Consider the following 13,969-nt stretch of genomic DNA (forward strand, 5'->3'; position numbering starts at 1 on the left):
TAGAGATAATGGAAAGATAGAGAGATGATGGAGAAATAAAGAGATAATGGAGAGATAATGGAGAGGTAATAGAAATGATGGAGAGATGATGGAGAGATAAAGAGATGATGGAGAGATAATGGAGAGGTGATAGAAATGATGGAGAGATGATGGAGAGATAAAGAGATGATGGAGAGATAATGGAGAGGTGATAGAAATGATGGAGAGATGATGGAGAGATAAAGAGATGATGGAGAGATAATGGAGAGGTGATAGAAATGATAGAGAGATGATGGAGAGATAAAGAGATGATGGAGAGATGAACAGATGACAGATTGATGATGGACAGATGGAGTGATGATGGAGAATTGATGGAAATGGACAGATGATGAAAAGATGATGGATTAATGATGAGAAGATGATCAAGAGATGGAAAGGTGAAGAGATGATGGACAGATGATGGAGAGATGGAAGTGTGTGAGTGTGTATACAGAAGAACCGACCCGAAGCCTCTGTCTGCACAGAGTTGGTTGGAATGAAGGCCTGTTGCTATGGTAACGGGATTAACACAATCCTAAATGTAAAGAAGGAAATGCTGAAGATCTCTCACCCTGTTTAGGAGGGAACAGAGAGATGATGAAGATTGATGATGAGGAGTGTTGAGGGAACGCAGAGACCCTGAGAGACTTCCTTCTCCATCCAGAGACACCAGGTCCACTTCCTGTTCAGGTGAAAGAGCAGTGAAACGTTATAGCGTTCAGTTCGTACGTGAGTTAGAAATGAACACGTGGAGGCTGACTCACAGAAACAGGGGCGGTGGGTGTGGCCCGGGGAGACGGGGCGGAGCCTAACGCATCATCGATCTCCTGGTCCAGCTGATCAAGCTTCATGATGAGAAGAACCATGGAGTCCAGCTGAGATCGTTCCCTCTCTTTCTCCTCCCGTGAGCTCTGAACACACACACACACACACACACACACACACACACACACACACACACACACACACACACACACTGTATCTGTATACCTAAATAGTGTTTAACAAATTTTAACTATTTAATACTTATTTTAATCCATTTATTTTATTTTATTTTATCAAATTCATTTGTGCCAATTTAATTGATTAATGAAATATAATTAAAAAATTGTATTGTATTAAGTTTATTGTGTTATTGTGTATTGTATTATTCTATTTTATTTGTATAAAATATTATTTTATATACTATTTAACCAAGCAGGCATTTTATTAAAAATTGTTTTTAAAATGTAAACTGTTTAAATGTTGAACCGAACTGTGACTTAAAAACTGAGATACGTACCGAACAGTGAATTTTGTGTACCGTTACACCTCTAGTGTGTGTGTGTGTGTGTGTGTGTGTGTGTGTGTGTGTGTGTGTGTGTGTGTGTGTGTGTGTGTGTGTGTGTGTGTGTCTACTGTCACACACTTTGACAAACACTGCCCTCTGCTGGAGATTTAATATTAACACACAACAAAACTAAATTAAACACTCCAGTTTCAACCATAAACATCCTCATACACACACACACACACACACACACACACACACACACACACACACACACACACACACACACACACACACACACACACACACTCTTTAACCTTTCCTGGTACATTTTAGTGGTGTGTTTAATAAGATGGCCAATGAGATCTTTTTGTCTGGATGTAAATCCTGAACTGGAATCTGTTCTCCATCCTGCATCACAAAAAGAGGGTGTAGCCAAATGTCCTCACAAGTCAAATGTCGTACAATTATAAGTCAAACAACATCACAAAGATAAAGTGGAGTCAAATGTCCCCACAAAGACAAGGTTGTCAAACATCCTTACAATATGGGTTGGAATCAAAGGTCTTCACAATGATAAGGTGACGTCAAACATTGTTACAAAGACAGTAAAAACTCAAATATCCTGACAAGAATAGGGCAGAGTCAAATGTCTTCACAGTGAAGAGAGAAGTCAAATGTCCCCACAATGATAAGGCAAAGTCAAACCTCCTCATTATGATACGTCAGAGTCAAATGTCTTCACAATCATAGGGCGGAGTCAACTGTCCTCCCAATAATGACCAAGTCAAACATTCTTCCAACAACACGACAAATACAAGTGTCCTTACAATAATAGGGCGGAGTCAAACATCCTCATGAAGATACAACAGAGACAACCGTCTTCACAATGCGGAGTCCAATGTGGAGTCAAAAATCCTCAGTCTTGGTCATCACAAAACTATTACTTGCAGATTTCTAATAATGATGGCAATTGAAGATAAAAAATGTGTGTGTGTGTGTGTGTGTGTGTAGATAGGGGACACACTGTACTTGCACAACATCCTGGGAATAATTCACACACTTCCTCCCAGAGCGCTTCAGATATAATTCCATTAGGAAATGGCTCTGTAATAAAATTTACTCCGATCCCTCAGGACTCGCTGGAGCCTTCAAAGCACAGCAAAACATAGCAAAAGAAATCAAGAGAGCAGGAGTGTGTGTGTGTGTGTGTGTGCGCATGTAATATGCATGTTTATGCTTTGTATGATGTGTGTACATATGTATTTATAGTTTGTGTACATGTGTATGTATGGTGTGTGTGTATATATATGTGTGTGTGTGTGTGTGTGCATGTGATGTGTGTGGGTGTGCAGATGTATTGTGTGTGTATGGAGTGTGTGTGTTTGTGTAGTATGTGTGTACATGTACACATGTTTGTGTGTATTTGTAAATACACACACGTATGATGTGTATGTATGTGTGTTTAGTGTATGTATAATGTGTGTGTGTGTGTGTATAATGTGTGTGTTTATTCTGTATATGGTGCATGAGGGGTGTGCAATTGTATTTATGTTCACATGTTTGTGTTCATTTGTAAATATGTGCATAATGTGTATGTATGTGTGTATAGTGTGTGTGTGTTTATGCTGTGTATGGTGTGTGTGTGGGGTGTGCAATTGTATTGTGTGTGTATATGGTGTGTGCGTTTGTATAGTGTGTGTGTATAGTGTGTGTATATATGGTGTGTGTGTGTGTGTGTGTGTGTAGTGTGTGTATATGTAAACATGTTTGTGTGTATATTTGAAATGTGTGCATGATGTGTATGTATGTGTGTATAATGTATGTATAATGTGTGTGTGTGTGCATATAATGTGTGTGGTTCTACTGTGTATGGTGTGAGGGGTGTGCAAATGTATTGTGTGTGTATATGGTCTGTGTGTATTTGTGTGTTGTGTGTATATGTACACATTTTTGTGTATTTGTTAATGTATGTATGATGTGTATGTATGTGTGTATAGTGTATGTATAATGTGTGTTTATGCTGTGCATGGTGTGTGTGTGTGTGTGTGTGTGTGTGCAAGCATATTGTGTGTTTATGTTTGTATGTGTGGTGTGTGCGCACATGTACGTGTTTGTGTGTATTTGGATGTAATATGTGTTTGTATGGGGTGTGTAGTGTGTGTGTGTGTCTTTGTGTGTGTGTCTTTGTGTGTGTGTGTGTGTGTGTGTGTGTGTGTGTGTGTGTGTGGATGCTCCAACCTCTAGCCGTTCCTCTGTAATGTCTTGTGACAATTTGTACATTTATTCCCCATTTACTGTTGAATTATCATGTCAAAACTATTGGATTTTCTGATGCCAGCCAGTCTTGCGGTTGCACACACACACACACACACACACACACACACACACACACACACACACACACTCCAGGTCTAAAACAAATGCTAGCTGTGTGTGCTGTCTGTAAGCAGACGTTAGCAAAGCAACAATAACAGCAACGCTGATTAGCGCATATGCAACAATTTCGGGAAAAAAGCCGTTCCTGTTTCTCCAGCGTTTTTTTGTTTGTTTATTTACGTGTCATCGGCTTGCCATGGCAACGATCCAACAGACACTTAGAGTACACACAGTTCTCACGCTGATATATCCCATGATGCCTCTGTTTTCCTGTTTCCCAGGAACAATCTCTGGTTCTCAGGGAAACATCACATCCCGAAGCTAACTAGCATAAAGGGTAGCGTTTTTTTTTTTTTTTTACCCCTACTTTTGTCATTAGCTTATGAATCATTTATGATAGCTGTCTGGTTAGCATTTGTAGCTAAGATTAAGAATTACATGTTAAATTCACCTAAAAATCCTCTCAGCTCATGCTAGCTAACTGTCTCACAACAACAGAGACATTTTCCTGTCAAAGACTTTATGGATTTGCTTGATAGCATAAGTGATGATTACATTATACGATCTGAACTTGGACAATCTTAGCATGAGCTAGCATGAGCTAGCCTGAGGATACTATTGGTGTTACTGTAATAATGAGATGTTTCTTATCTCTGACCAGATCTAAGGAAATCGCTCGGCCCTGTTGGGTTTTTGGTTGAGAAATAAATCAGTAGAGGCAACACACCAACCAGGTTAGCATTCATCTTGAGGTTTTAAGTTGGGGTTTGATGGTACAGTGTGATATATTGATTTAATTCTCTAGTGGAAGAAATTTTTTTTTACTCCTTACAGAAGATCGTTTTTCTCTCTGCTCACTGTTGTGCCATTGATTTTTTTGACATGGAATTGTTCTACCCATTCAACCTCCTTGTGGTTGCTTCAGTGTTCATTCTTTATTCTGGTTGAAGTTGCTGGATCTAGAGCCGATGTTCTGGGTCTGAGGTGGGAGTACACCCTGGTTGAGGCTTGGGTCAGTTACAGGGCACCACACGTTACCCTTTAGTGTTGCCAGTGCACCTACTAGCGGTGGTAACTCGGTGGATATGGCAATAGACCCTGGATCAGAAGGTCACAAGTTCAAATTGCAGCACCACCAAGCTGCCACTCATAAGGCCCTTGAGCAAACCATCTATTGCTTAGTTGTAAGTCGCTCTGGATACCATAATTAGTGGGAAGACACCAGAGAACCTAAAAGATCCTTGACAGGACATAGAGGAAATGTGTCAAAGCCTAACACTAACAATATCCCAAACTCAAAACTGACCCAGGGACTCTGGCGCTATGCTGCCCACTTGTGGAACTTGTTCTTCTGTTCAATCCTTTGGGTGGGGTAAAAATGTGCTGTTTTTGAGCACATCTTGCAGTCTGATACTTCCTGTTTCTGTACTTCCTGATTGTTCTCTGTGCTATACCTCAGTCATTGCACTCCAGGAATAAGGAGGAATCACTGGTAGTTCACGCTGCTGTCTGCTGATGAGAAGTTTCACATCAATTATAGGGCCAGGCAACCTCTGAAACCTCAGTACATGATCGGCATCAAGAAAATTCTGATCTTTTTTAGCACCTTACGTTACGTGGTGTCACTACGGTGAGGTTACGTCGTTGGCTAAAAGGTTGGTTAATAAAAGCCCATGATACTCTGTCTGTGAGTGGGATGGAAACTCTGTGTGTGTGTGTGTGTGTGTGTGTGTGTGTGTGTGTGTGTGTGTGTGTGTGTGTGTTTGAGGAAAATTGTGGGAATTGTGCATCGTTCCCCGCTGAGCTCTACACTCCAAAATTAAACCCTTGTTTCATCGTCTCGCACTCTGAAAGGAAAATATGATGAATCACGCACATGGTCTCCGAGCCGAGCGTAACTCGTACATCTTTCGTTCCATTAGCAAATTAGCAATAGCGCTAAAGAAATGAATGTGCTAACAATGCTGCTAGATTAAAAACTTTACCAGACAGAAAGAGAGAGAATTCGCTGCCTGTAGCCACGCTGCAAAATGGTAGAAATTGCTAATTTTATTTTCACTTAAAAAAAATATTTTAAATCGAGAGAATGTAATGTAGTATAATTGTAAACAAGTCAAGGTTTTCCAACCCAGGCAGCTGATTAGGATGTTCTCAACAGTCCTTTTGTAAAGCTCAGCTTTCCTCAGCCTTCAAGCACAGATGAAGCTGGGTTTTCTTGTTAATGGAGCTGGCGTTGAGGGACCAGGTGAAGTTCTCCTGGTAAACACCCAGAAATTCGGTGCTCTACGCCAGCTTGTTTACTTTCTCTGTGTATGCTGAGTCATTGTTCTTGCTGATGAGACCTACCACAGTCGAGTCATCTGCAATCTTGATGATGTGATTCCAAAGTCAGCAGTGTGAATAGCAAGGGGCTGTAGACAAAGCCCTGAGGGACACCAGTGCTCAGTGTGGTGGTGCTGTAAGTCTTACAGTCAGAAGGTTCAGAATACAGTTGCAGATGGAGGTGTTGTGGCCCAACAGGCTCAACTTCTCAATCAGGTTCTGAGTAGGGATGGTGTTGAATGCTGAGCTGAAGTCATTCGATTGTTCTTACATGATAGCTTAGAGAATTGGACCCACCGTGGGTTTGATTTTGACTTTTGCCTTGTCGATGCACAGGTAGATGCCTGCTGCGCCCTCGGAAAATCCACGCAAAGAAAGAAATGGGGCAAATTAAGCAGCAGGTGACAGCAAACACGTCCCCTGGCGACATCGTTATCGGAAAATCGACACGAATCTGCTTCAGTAAACTCCAGCAGCTGAAACTAAACACGGCAAATGGACGAGAAAAAACCCCCAGAGAGCTTGTTATGGAATTTATAATTATTACTGTTACTGTCATTATTATCACTGCTGCTTCATTACTTTCATTACGTCTCTCTCTCTCTCTCTCTCTCTCTCTCTCTCTCTCTCTCTTACACACTCAATACTCATTTAAATTCATATGTCTTCAGCACCACCCATATTATATTATAATTTTATTATAACTGTTTACATGCTGTTTTGCACACCTTTTGATTCCTGCTGTTGCTGTTTTAAACATTTTGTGTTTGTATTTCTTAGTACAGTCTTGTATACAGTTCTCTTTTTCCACATTGGACTGTAACACATTGTACAGAAGGTTTACTGGCAGCACTATAAAGTGTTTTGTAATGTATTGTGTCTTGTGTCTGCACTGTTTGCACTCGATGCACTTTATGTTGCTGAAACAACTTTCTTTAGTCCTCTACTTCTGTTATGTAGCTCTGTGTTCTGTTATGTAGCTCCAATGTTGTGTGATGGAGCTCTATAATGTGTGATGGAGCTCTGTGTTCTGTTATGTAGCTCCAATGTTGTGTGATGGAGCTCTGTGTTGTGTGATGTAGCTCTGTGTTCTGTTATGTAGCTCCAATGTTGTGTGATGGAGCTCTATAATGTGTGATGTAGCTCTGTGTTCTGTTATGTAGCTCCAATGTTGTGTGATGGAGCTCTGTGTTGTGTGATGTAGCTCTGTTTTCTGTGATGTAGCTCTGTGTTCTGTTATGTAGCTCTGTGTTCTGTTATGTAGCTCTAATGTTGTGTGATGTAGCTCTGTGTGTTATGTAGCTCTGTGTTCTGTTATGTAGCTCTGTGTTCTGTTATGTAGCTCTAATGTTGTGTGATGTAGCTCTGTGTGTTATGTAGCTCTGTGTTCTGTTATGTAGCTCTGTGTTCTGTTATGTAGCTCTAATGTTGTGTGATGTAACTCTGTGTGTTATGTAGCTCTGTGTTCTGTTATGTAGCTCTGTGTTGTGTTATGTAGCTCTGTGTTCTGTTATGTAGCTCTGTGTTGTGTTATGTAGCTCTGTGTTGTGTGATGTAGCTCTGTGTTCTGTTATGTAGCTCTGTGTTGTGTTATGTAGCTCTGTGTTGTGATGTAGCTCTGTGTTCTGTTATGTAGCTCTGTGTTGTGTTATGTAGCTCTGTGTTGTGTTATGTAGCTCTGTTTTGTGTGATGTAGCTCTGTGTTCTGTTATGTAGCTCTAATGTCGTGTGATGTAGCTCTGTGTTCTGTTATGTAGCTCTGTGTTGTGTGATGTAGCTCTGTGTTCTGTTATGTAGCTCTAATGTCGTGTGATGTAGCTCTGTGTTGTTTGATGGAGCTCTATAATGTGTGAAGTAGGTCAGGATCTCAGAATAACACTTCATGACTCTTCTCTCCCCTTCAGCCACTGCTCGCAATCTTGGGGTAACTATGGGCAATCAACTGTCCTTCTCCCCACATGTTGCTAATGTGGCTCATTCTTGTTAATTTCTTCTTTACAACATCCAAAGGATGTGACCAGTTCTGTCCACACAGGCTGCTCAGGTGCTTGTTCAGTCTCTTGTCATTTCGAGACTGGACTACTGCAGCTCTCTGCTGGCAGGTCTTCCTCTATTTTCGTCCATTGCAAATTATCCAAAACACAGCTGCATGACTTGTGTTCAACCTGCCCAACCTGCCTACAAGGCCAAAAATGGACCAGCACACCCTTACCTCAGAGACCTCATCACACCTCGCACTGCACCACGCTGTCTAAGATCCTTCAACACTGCTCGACTGGTACCAACACAGGATAAAAGGTAAGTATACTCTGTTTTGGGACCGAGGTGGTAGAATAAACTTTCCCCTAGATGTCCGGACAGCGGAGTCCCTGGCCGTCTTTAAACGACAGGTAAAGACCTTGCTCTTCCTGAAACACTTAAACTAACACTTTCCACGTTTGCTTTGTTTAAAATAAAATAATCCTCTTAACAGAGTTGTAGGCTGATTTACCTTAAGTTGTAATCAAGTGTACCAGTGTAGATTTATTCAATGATAGAGAATCAAAGCACTGTTCGCACGTCGCATATGAGACAAGGGAGTCTGCTGAATGTCACAAATGTAAATGTAAATGTTGTGTGATGTATCTTTTTATGGTGTAATGTAGCTCTATGTTGTGTTGAGTCATGTAGCTCTGTGTTGTGTGAAGTAGCACTATGTTGTGTGGTGTAGCTCTACATTGTGTGGTGTGATGTAGCTCTATGTTGTGTGATGTGATGTAGCTCTAAGTTGTGTTGTAGCTCTATGTTGTGTGATGTGATGTAGCTCTATGTTGTGTGGTGTAGCTCTACATTGTGTGGTGTGATGTAGCTCTATGTTGTGTGATGTGATGTAGCTCTATGTTGTGTGGTGTAGCTCTACATTGCGTGATGTGATGTAGCTCTATGTTGTGTGATGTAGCTTTACATTGTGTGATGTAATGTAGCTCTATGTTGTGTGATGTGATGTAGCTCTACATTGTGTGGTGTAATGTAGCTCTATGTTGTGTGATGTGATGTAGCTCTATGTTGTGTGGTGTAGCTTTACATTGTGTGATGCGATGTAGCTCTACATTGTGTGATGTAGCTCTATTTTGTGTGGTGTAGCTCTACATTATGTGGTGTGATGTAGCTCTATGTTGTATATATATCTGTCTTCCTCTTCCTGTTGTTCTCTCCCTGTCTCTATGTCCATTTCTTACACTGAATCTATGACTCTCTCTCTCTCTCTCTCTCTCTCTCTCTCTCTCTCTCTCTCTCTCTCTCTCTCTCTGGCTCTCTTTCAGCCTCTCTCCCTATTTCTCTTCCTCTCTCTCTCTCTCTCTCTCTCTCTCTCTCTCTCTCTCTCTCTCTCTCTCTCTCTCTCACTGTGGAGTTTGATAGAACGCAAACAAATGGAATCTATACACATTCAACATTAAGAGCCATTTCTGCTTACACACGCACACACACACACACACACACACACACACACACACACACACACACACACACACACACACACACTGGCGGGGAAATGATGTCAGATTCCAGTTTGATCCTGAGAAATAAAGCACACACACACACATCGTTCTACTGTTTATAAGAAGGTGATCGATATTATTTCTCCAGCTCGCTTAGTTAAAGTGATGAGCGGAAACATTGCGGACGTCTTCAGCTATTGGGCCACACTGAAAACAGCTACTTCAGCTTGATCGTCTTGCATTAACAGTGGCTTTGAGATTCTTGAACAACTCCTTGAAGTGGAAAAAAAATTTCCTTCAAATGTACACTTATTGCTTCTTCTTGTTTGTCCAAACTCCCTTTGTCTCCTGAGTCCTGAAGCCTGGGAACTCCTTAAATAGCCTCACAAGAAGCACAACACATGGAGGTAGAATTCGACCAATTATCCTCAAGCTTAAAACTCAAAAATAAGTGGCAGTTATTTAGCGCAGTCTGTTGTGCTTGGGCCCGGTTCCTCGCTAAACGCTAACGGGCTTTGCTTTGGTAAATAATGGCCGTGCTTTGGAGTAGGTCCCCAGAGTGGGAGGAATATGTCAGGATAAACAGACGGAGAGGACCAACATTGGCAGACTCACAAGTATACTGGACTTTGCCTGCAGCACGATCTGCTTTCAAATGTGGTGATGCTTTTATTTCCTACAAAACAGAACACACAAATACAAAACACACACACATCTTTTTGCTACGTCGTATATCTTGTAATCCCGGTCCTCTGAAGGTTAGAGAGTTTACTGTTCCCTCCGTTCCCTCCCTCTGTTCTTGCCACTGATGCAAGAACATGCAACCATGTCGATGGTTACCAATTGGCTTGATAAAAGATGTGCTATGCTATTATTAGAGCATATGAGACACAGGATGTCACTGAATCTGGTAGCATGAAATCTTTCCTTCAATTGTAACAAGGAGACCTAAAATATATTCCATGAAGCTCTATAAAGGGAGAGCTTTCTATGGGTTGGATATTTGTGGAAGGTCTCCTGTGATAGATCTGCCACCCTTTTAAACACCTTTGGGATCAATTAACATCAGTACCTGACTTTACTAACACCCTTGTGGCTAAATAAATCTCCACAAATCTTTACAAAATCTGGTGAAACATCTTCCCAGAAGAGTGGACCTTAGTATAACAGCAAATGGAGAATGCATGTGGACTAGGAAGTCCAAAAAGAACCACACACCAATCGTATGGTCAGGTGTCCCCAAATGTTTGTCCACAAATTTGATGTACGAGTGAAAGCTAGTTGTCGTTTTTTTTTTTTTTTAAACCTCCTCAGATTCACACACAAAGAAATGAATCAGACTGAAAAAAAACCCACAGTAACTCTGAAATTGGATTTTTATGGAGATGCACTAAAATTAATAGGATACATTAAAAGTAGAACATTTCACCCGGGGCGAAAACGTACCAGCTCGTTTTCCATACAATCATATTTTTGCACGTGGAGCTTGTGGAAATTGAGCATATCAAGCTTTTTTTTTCTTTCATGGCCGGAAGCTCTGTGGCAGGAAATTCAGACTAGCGGATTAGCAGGTGTAGGTGTGGTAGGGATTGTTTTGCTTAATTAAATATATTATTTTATTGAACTAATGATCTGCTGTTGAGCTCTTACTTGCATCCCAAAGACTCTACAGTTAAGTGTATAAGCATTTGGAACAGGGACACAATTTTGGTTATTTTGCCTCTGTACACCACCACAAGGAACGTGACCTGAAGCAATCAAAATGTAATTGTAGTGTAGACTTTCAGATTTAAATCAAGAGATTTATCTTTTCAAAGGTTCTCCACATTTTCAGAGTCTTCACTATTATTTATCAAACTGACATCATTAACAACTTGCTGGAACCCACAGACATGACCCAATTCTGTCATGAGTTTGGTTCCTTTGTGATGTTTTGCCAGACTTTTACCTCAGCCTCACTGAGTTGCTGCTTGTTTACAGGTCTTACTTCAGCTAGTAAACAGCATCTCAACAGGCCTGCGGTGAGGAGACTGGATTAAACATTTAACATCATTTCTTCTTCCTTCAGTCTTCCAACATATCTCGATTGGATAACAAATCCATTTGAGAGGTATACATATGCCTGCGTGGATGTCAAAATACTTATGGTCCTGACACTAGATAAACAGGTTTACAGACACAGCAAAAAGGTTCAATCCTGCTCCTGAGGATCTCATCACCATGAATGTTAAAATGAAGTCTGTATGATTTTCTGAATGTCAGGTTTATTATGACAGGTTAAAGAACACAAATTCAGTGTATCTTACCTTCCGTGAGCGGAGCTTAACCGGAACCTCCTGTTCCTGTTTGGGGTTGTTGTGTACCTCATCCATATTTGGACTCATTTGAAGAATCGTCATGTGATTCGAGGCTTCCGTACCATGTTCAAATGAAGACTCATCGTCCGGCGAGACCTCTGTGGTAATGCTTTGGGAATTTCCAAGAAATCCAGCCTCAGGGGTATCCTTTTGGACCTCCATGTGTACTTTACTGGACCTCAAGGGTGCTGAAAATGCTAAAGTTGTGATCTCAGGCATGTCCTCCATCTCTGGACATAGTGCTTCATCTACAAACTCAGTAAATGACACCTCTGGAATGGTGTCCAGTTTGGAGTGGCAGTCTCTGCACTTGTCAGAAATCTCACATGGGGGTAATTCTATGGATGGGTTGAGGTTGTGAACCGGCAGAACCTCTTCGCTTTTGACTACCTGGTCATTGTCAGGGGCTTGAATGTTGGATTTAAAGAGAACATCAGGACTATCATTGGTAATTTGAGAAGCTTCAGACTGCTTGATCTCTGTGGTCATGACAGTGCAACTATTTGCACCACTATGCTTATCTGGTACAAGCAATGGCTTTGGATCAGAGTTATTAAAGTTATCCTCGACCATGTCTGATGTTTCTACACCTTGTTGGACCACAGGATCAGCAACGGTGTCTTCTCCCATTATCTCACCATAGGTTTTAGGGTTTTCTGTTAATTTTTTTGTCACCTTCTTATTTGGGATAATTTCAGAATAAATATCTTGGGAGGCAACAGCCATTGGAGATAAATCTAGTGTCTTGGCTTGTTCTTCTACAGTAGTTGCTGAAGAATGACCAAAGATTGATATAGTTTTATTAGTGATCTTGCCACCTTTTATATGTATCTCATCAAGGATCCCATAAAGAGATTGATCTGAAATGGGTTCTGCATGGTCCTGATTTGATGGACTGTCTTTGGAATGGATGACGTCTTCATCCGCCATTGTGTTCCTGATCACCACAAAGGTGAGACCTTTGGTAAATGTTTGACTGCTTGTTCCATCATAGCTAGTCTTCCTCTTTCTGCCCCCTGGACAGCTTTCAACTCTGGGAAGATGACGATGACATTCTGGCATTGAAGCGCATCTTTCTCGCTGTCTTTGACCTGCTGGGGTACCAACGCCAGCATGGCAGCAAACTAGGTCCAGGTCATCATAGCTGTACTGCTTCCTCGAGTGTGGGGTTACGTGATCCTCCCAGGTCCTTGTGCGCAAGGCTACAGGCATGGCCAATGATCCCTGCTATTCCATAGAGCCCTGCTCTGATGCCCACTCGAAGTAGAAGGAGTCCTGAGAAAAAATATTTAGCAAGAGAGGCAAAGAGAGAGAGAGACATTATTCTGAAATGCCTTCCAGTCCCTCGTCAATGAAAGCTGACGAATGTAACAGATGTCAGATGTGAGCATAGCACTTAGAGTCAAGTTTAATCATCCCCATCATCCCTAAGTGGTCATCAACAGCTATTCAGAAAAGAACCACAACAGCTTTCTGCCTTTCTGCTCTCTGTACACATATTCAAACTCTGACCCACTTATCCTCTGAAATGGTCCTTAAAATACAAGGCAACACATGATAAAGGGTTCATTCATTATCCAGGGGATAAACAAGAGACACGGGACACACCAGACACGGTTTAGTCACAGCAGAGAGGCTTGAAGAAACCGGACGACCGCAAAAATGCTAAGATGATGCCTAGATACAAAACTGGATCAAACTGGATGCAGGGAATGTGTTTGTAAATTGTTCTTACGAAATATGTTTCTAAATATCATTTAGTTCAGAAAAAAAAAATATTATTCCAGTTTTTGCTGTAATTCATTTATATTATCAAATGACTACACTAGTCGTCAAAAATTAATGGCATCCAATAAAGATAGAAAGCACTATTCTGGAAGGTTTTACAAATGCCTCCCGTGAGCGGAGCCTAACTTTTTAGTTAGTGAAAAATGTACATACATATTTTCTTTAAAATAAATAAAGGTAGTTTTCCGACGATGGAAATGCGTAACAATGATACCATCATAACATGAAAAAAATGTAAGTCGAGACATGGACTAGCCTATCCAGGAGTCTTAAAGAATTTTGAACAGTATGGGGTAATATACTGTTAAAAATTTTACAAATTACAAAACATAATGCAGCAAAACAGAACAATGTAC

The 13,969-nt window shown here is 41.0% G+C and overlaps 1 protein-coding gene across 3 annotated transcripts in view; it reads right to left on the reverse strand.

Annotated features, from left to right (window-relative positions):
- dlc1 (DLC1 Rho GTPase activating protein) overlaps positions 1-13,969 on the reverse strand; it is an 80,441-nt gene that overhangs the window by 63,374 nt on the left and 3,098 nt on the right. For 2 of the 3 annotated variants that reach the window (XM_083532659.1, XM_083532658.1), the window contains exons 2-4: positions 11,775-13,100; positions 783-929; positions 590-700 (exon numbers count right to left, since the gene is read on the reverse strand). In XM_083532659.1, the coding sequence (XP_083388785.1) occupies positions 590-700; positions 783-929; positions 11,775-13,037 (1,521 nt within the window). In that variant the 5' untranslated portion in view covers positions 13,038-13,100. The remainder of the gene's footprint in view (positions 1-589; positions 701-782; positions 930-11,774; positions 13,101-13,969) is intronic. The other variant, XM_083532660.1, reaches the window with a different exon arrangement.

The sequence above is a fragment of the Silurus aristotelis genome (genome assembly GCF_946808225.1).
Source record: "Silurus aristotelis genome assembly, chromosome: 27".
Taxonomy (NCBI): domain Eukaryota; kingdom Metazoa; phylum Chordata; class Actinopteri; order Siluriformes; family Siluridae; genus Silurus; species Silurus aristotelis.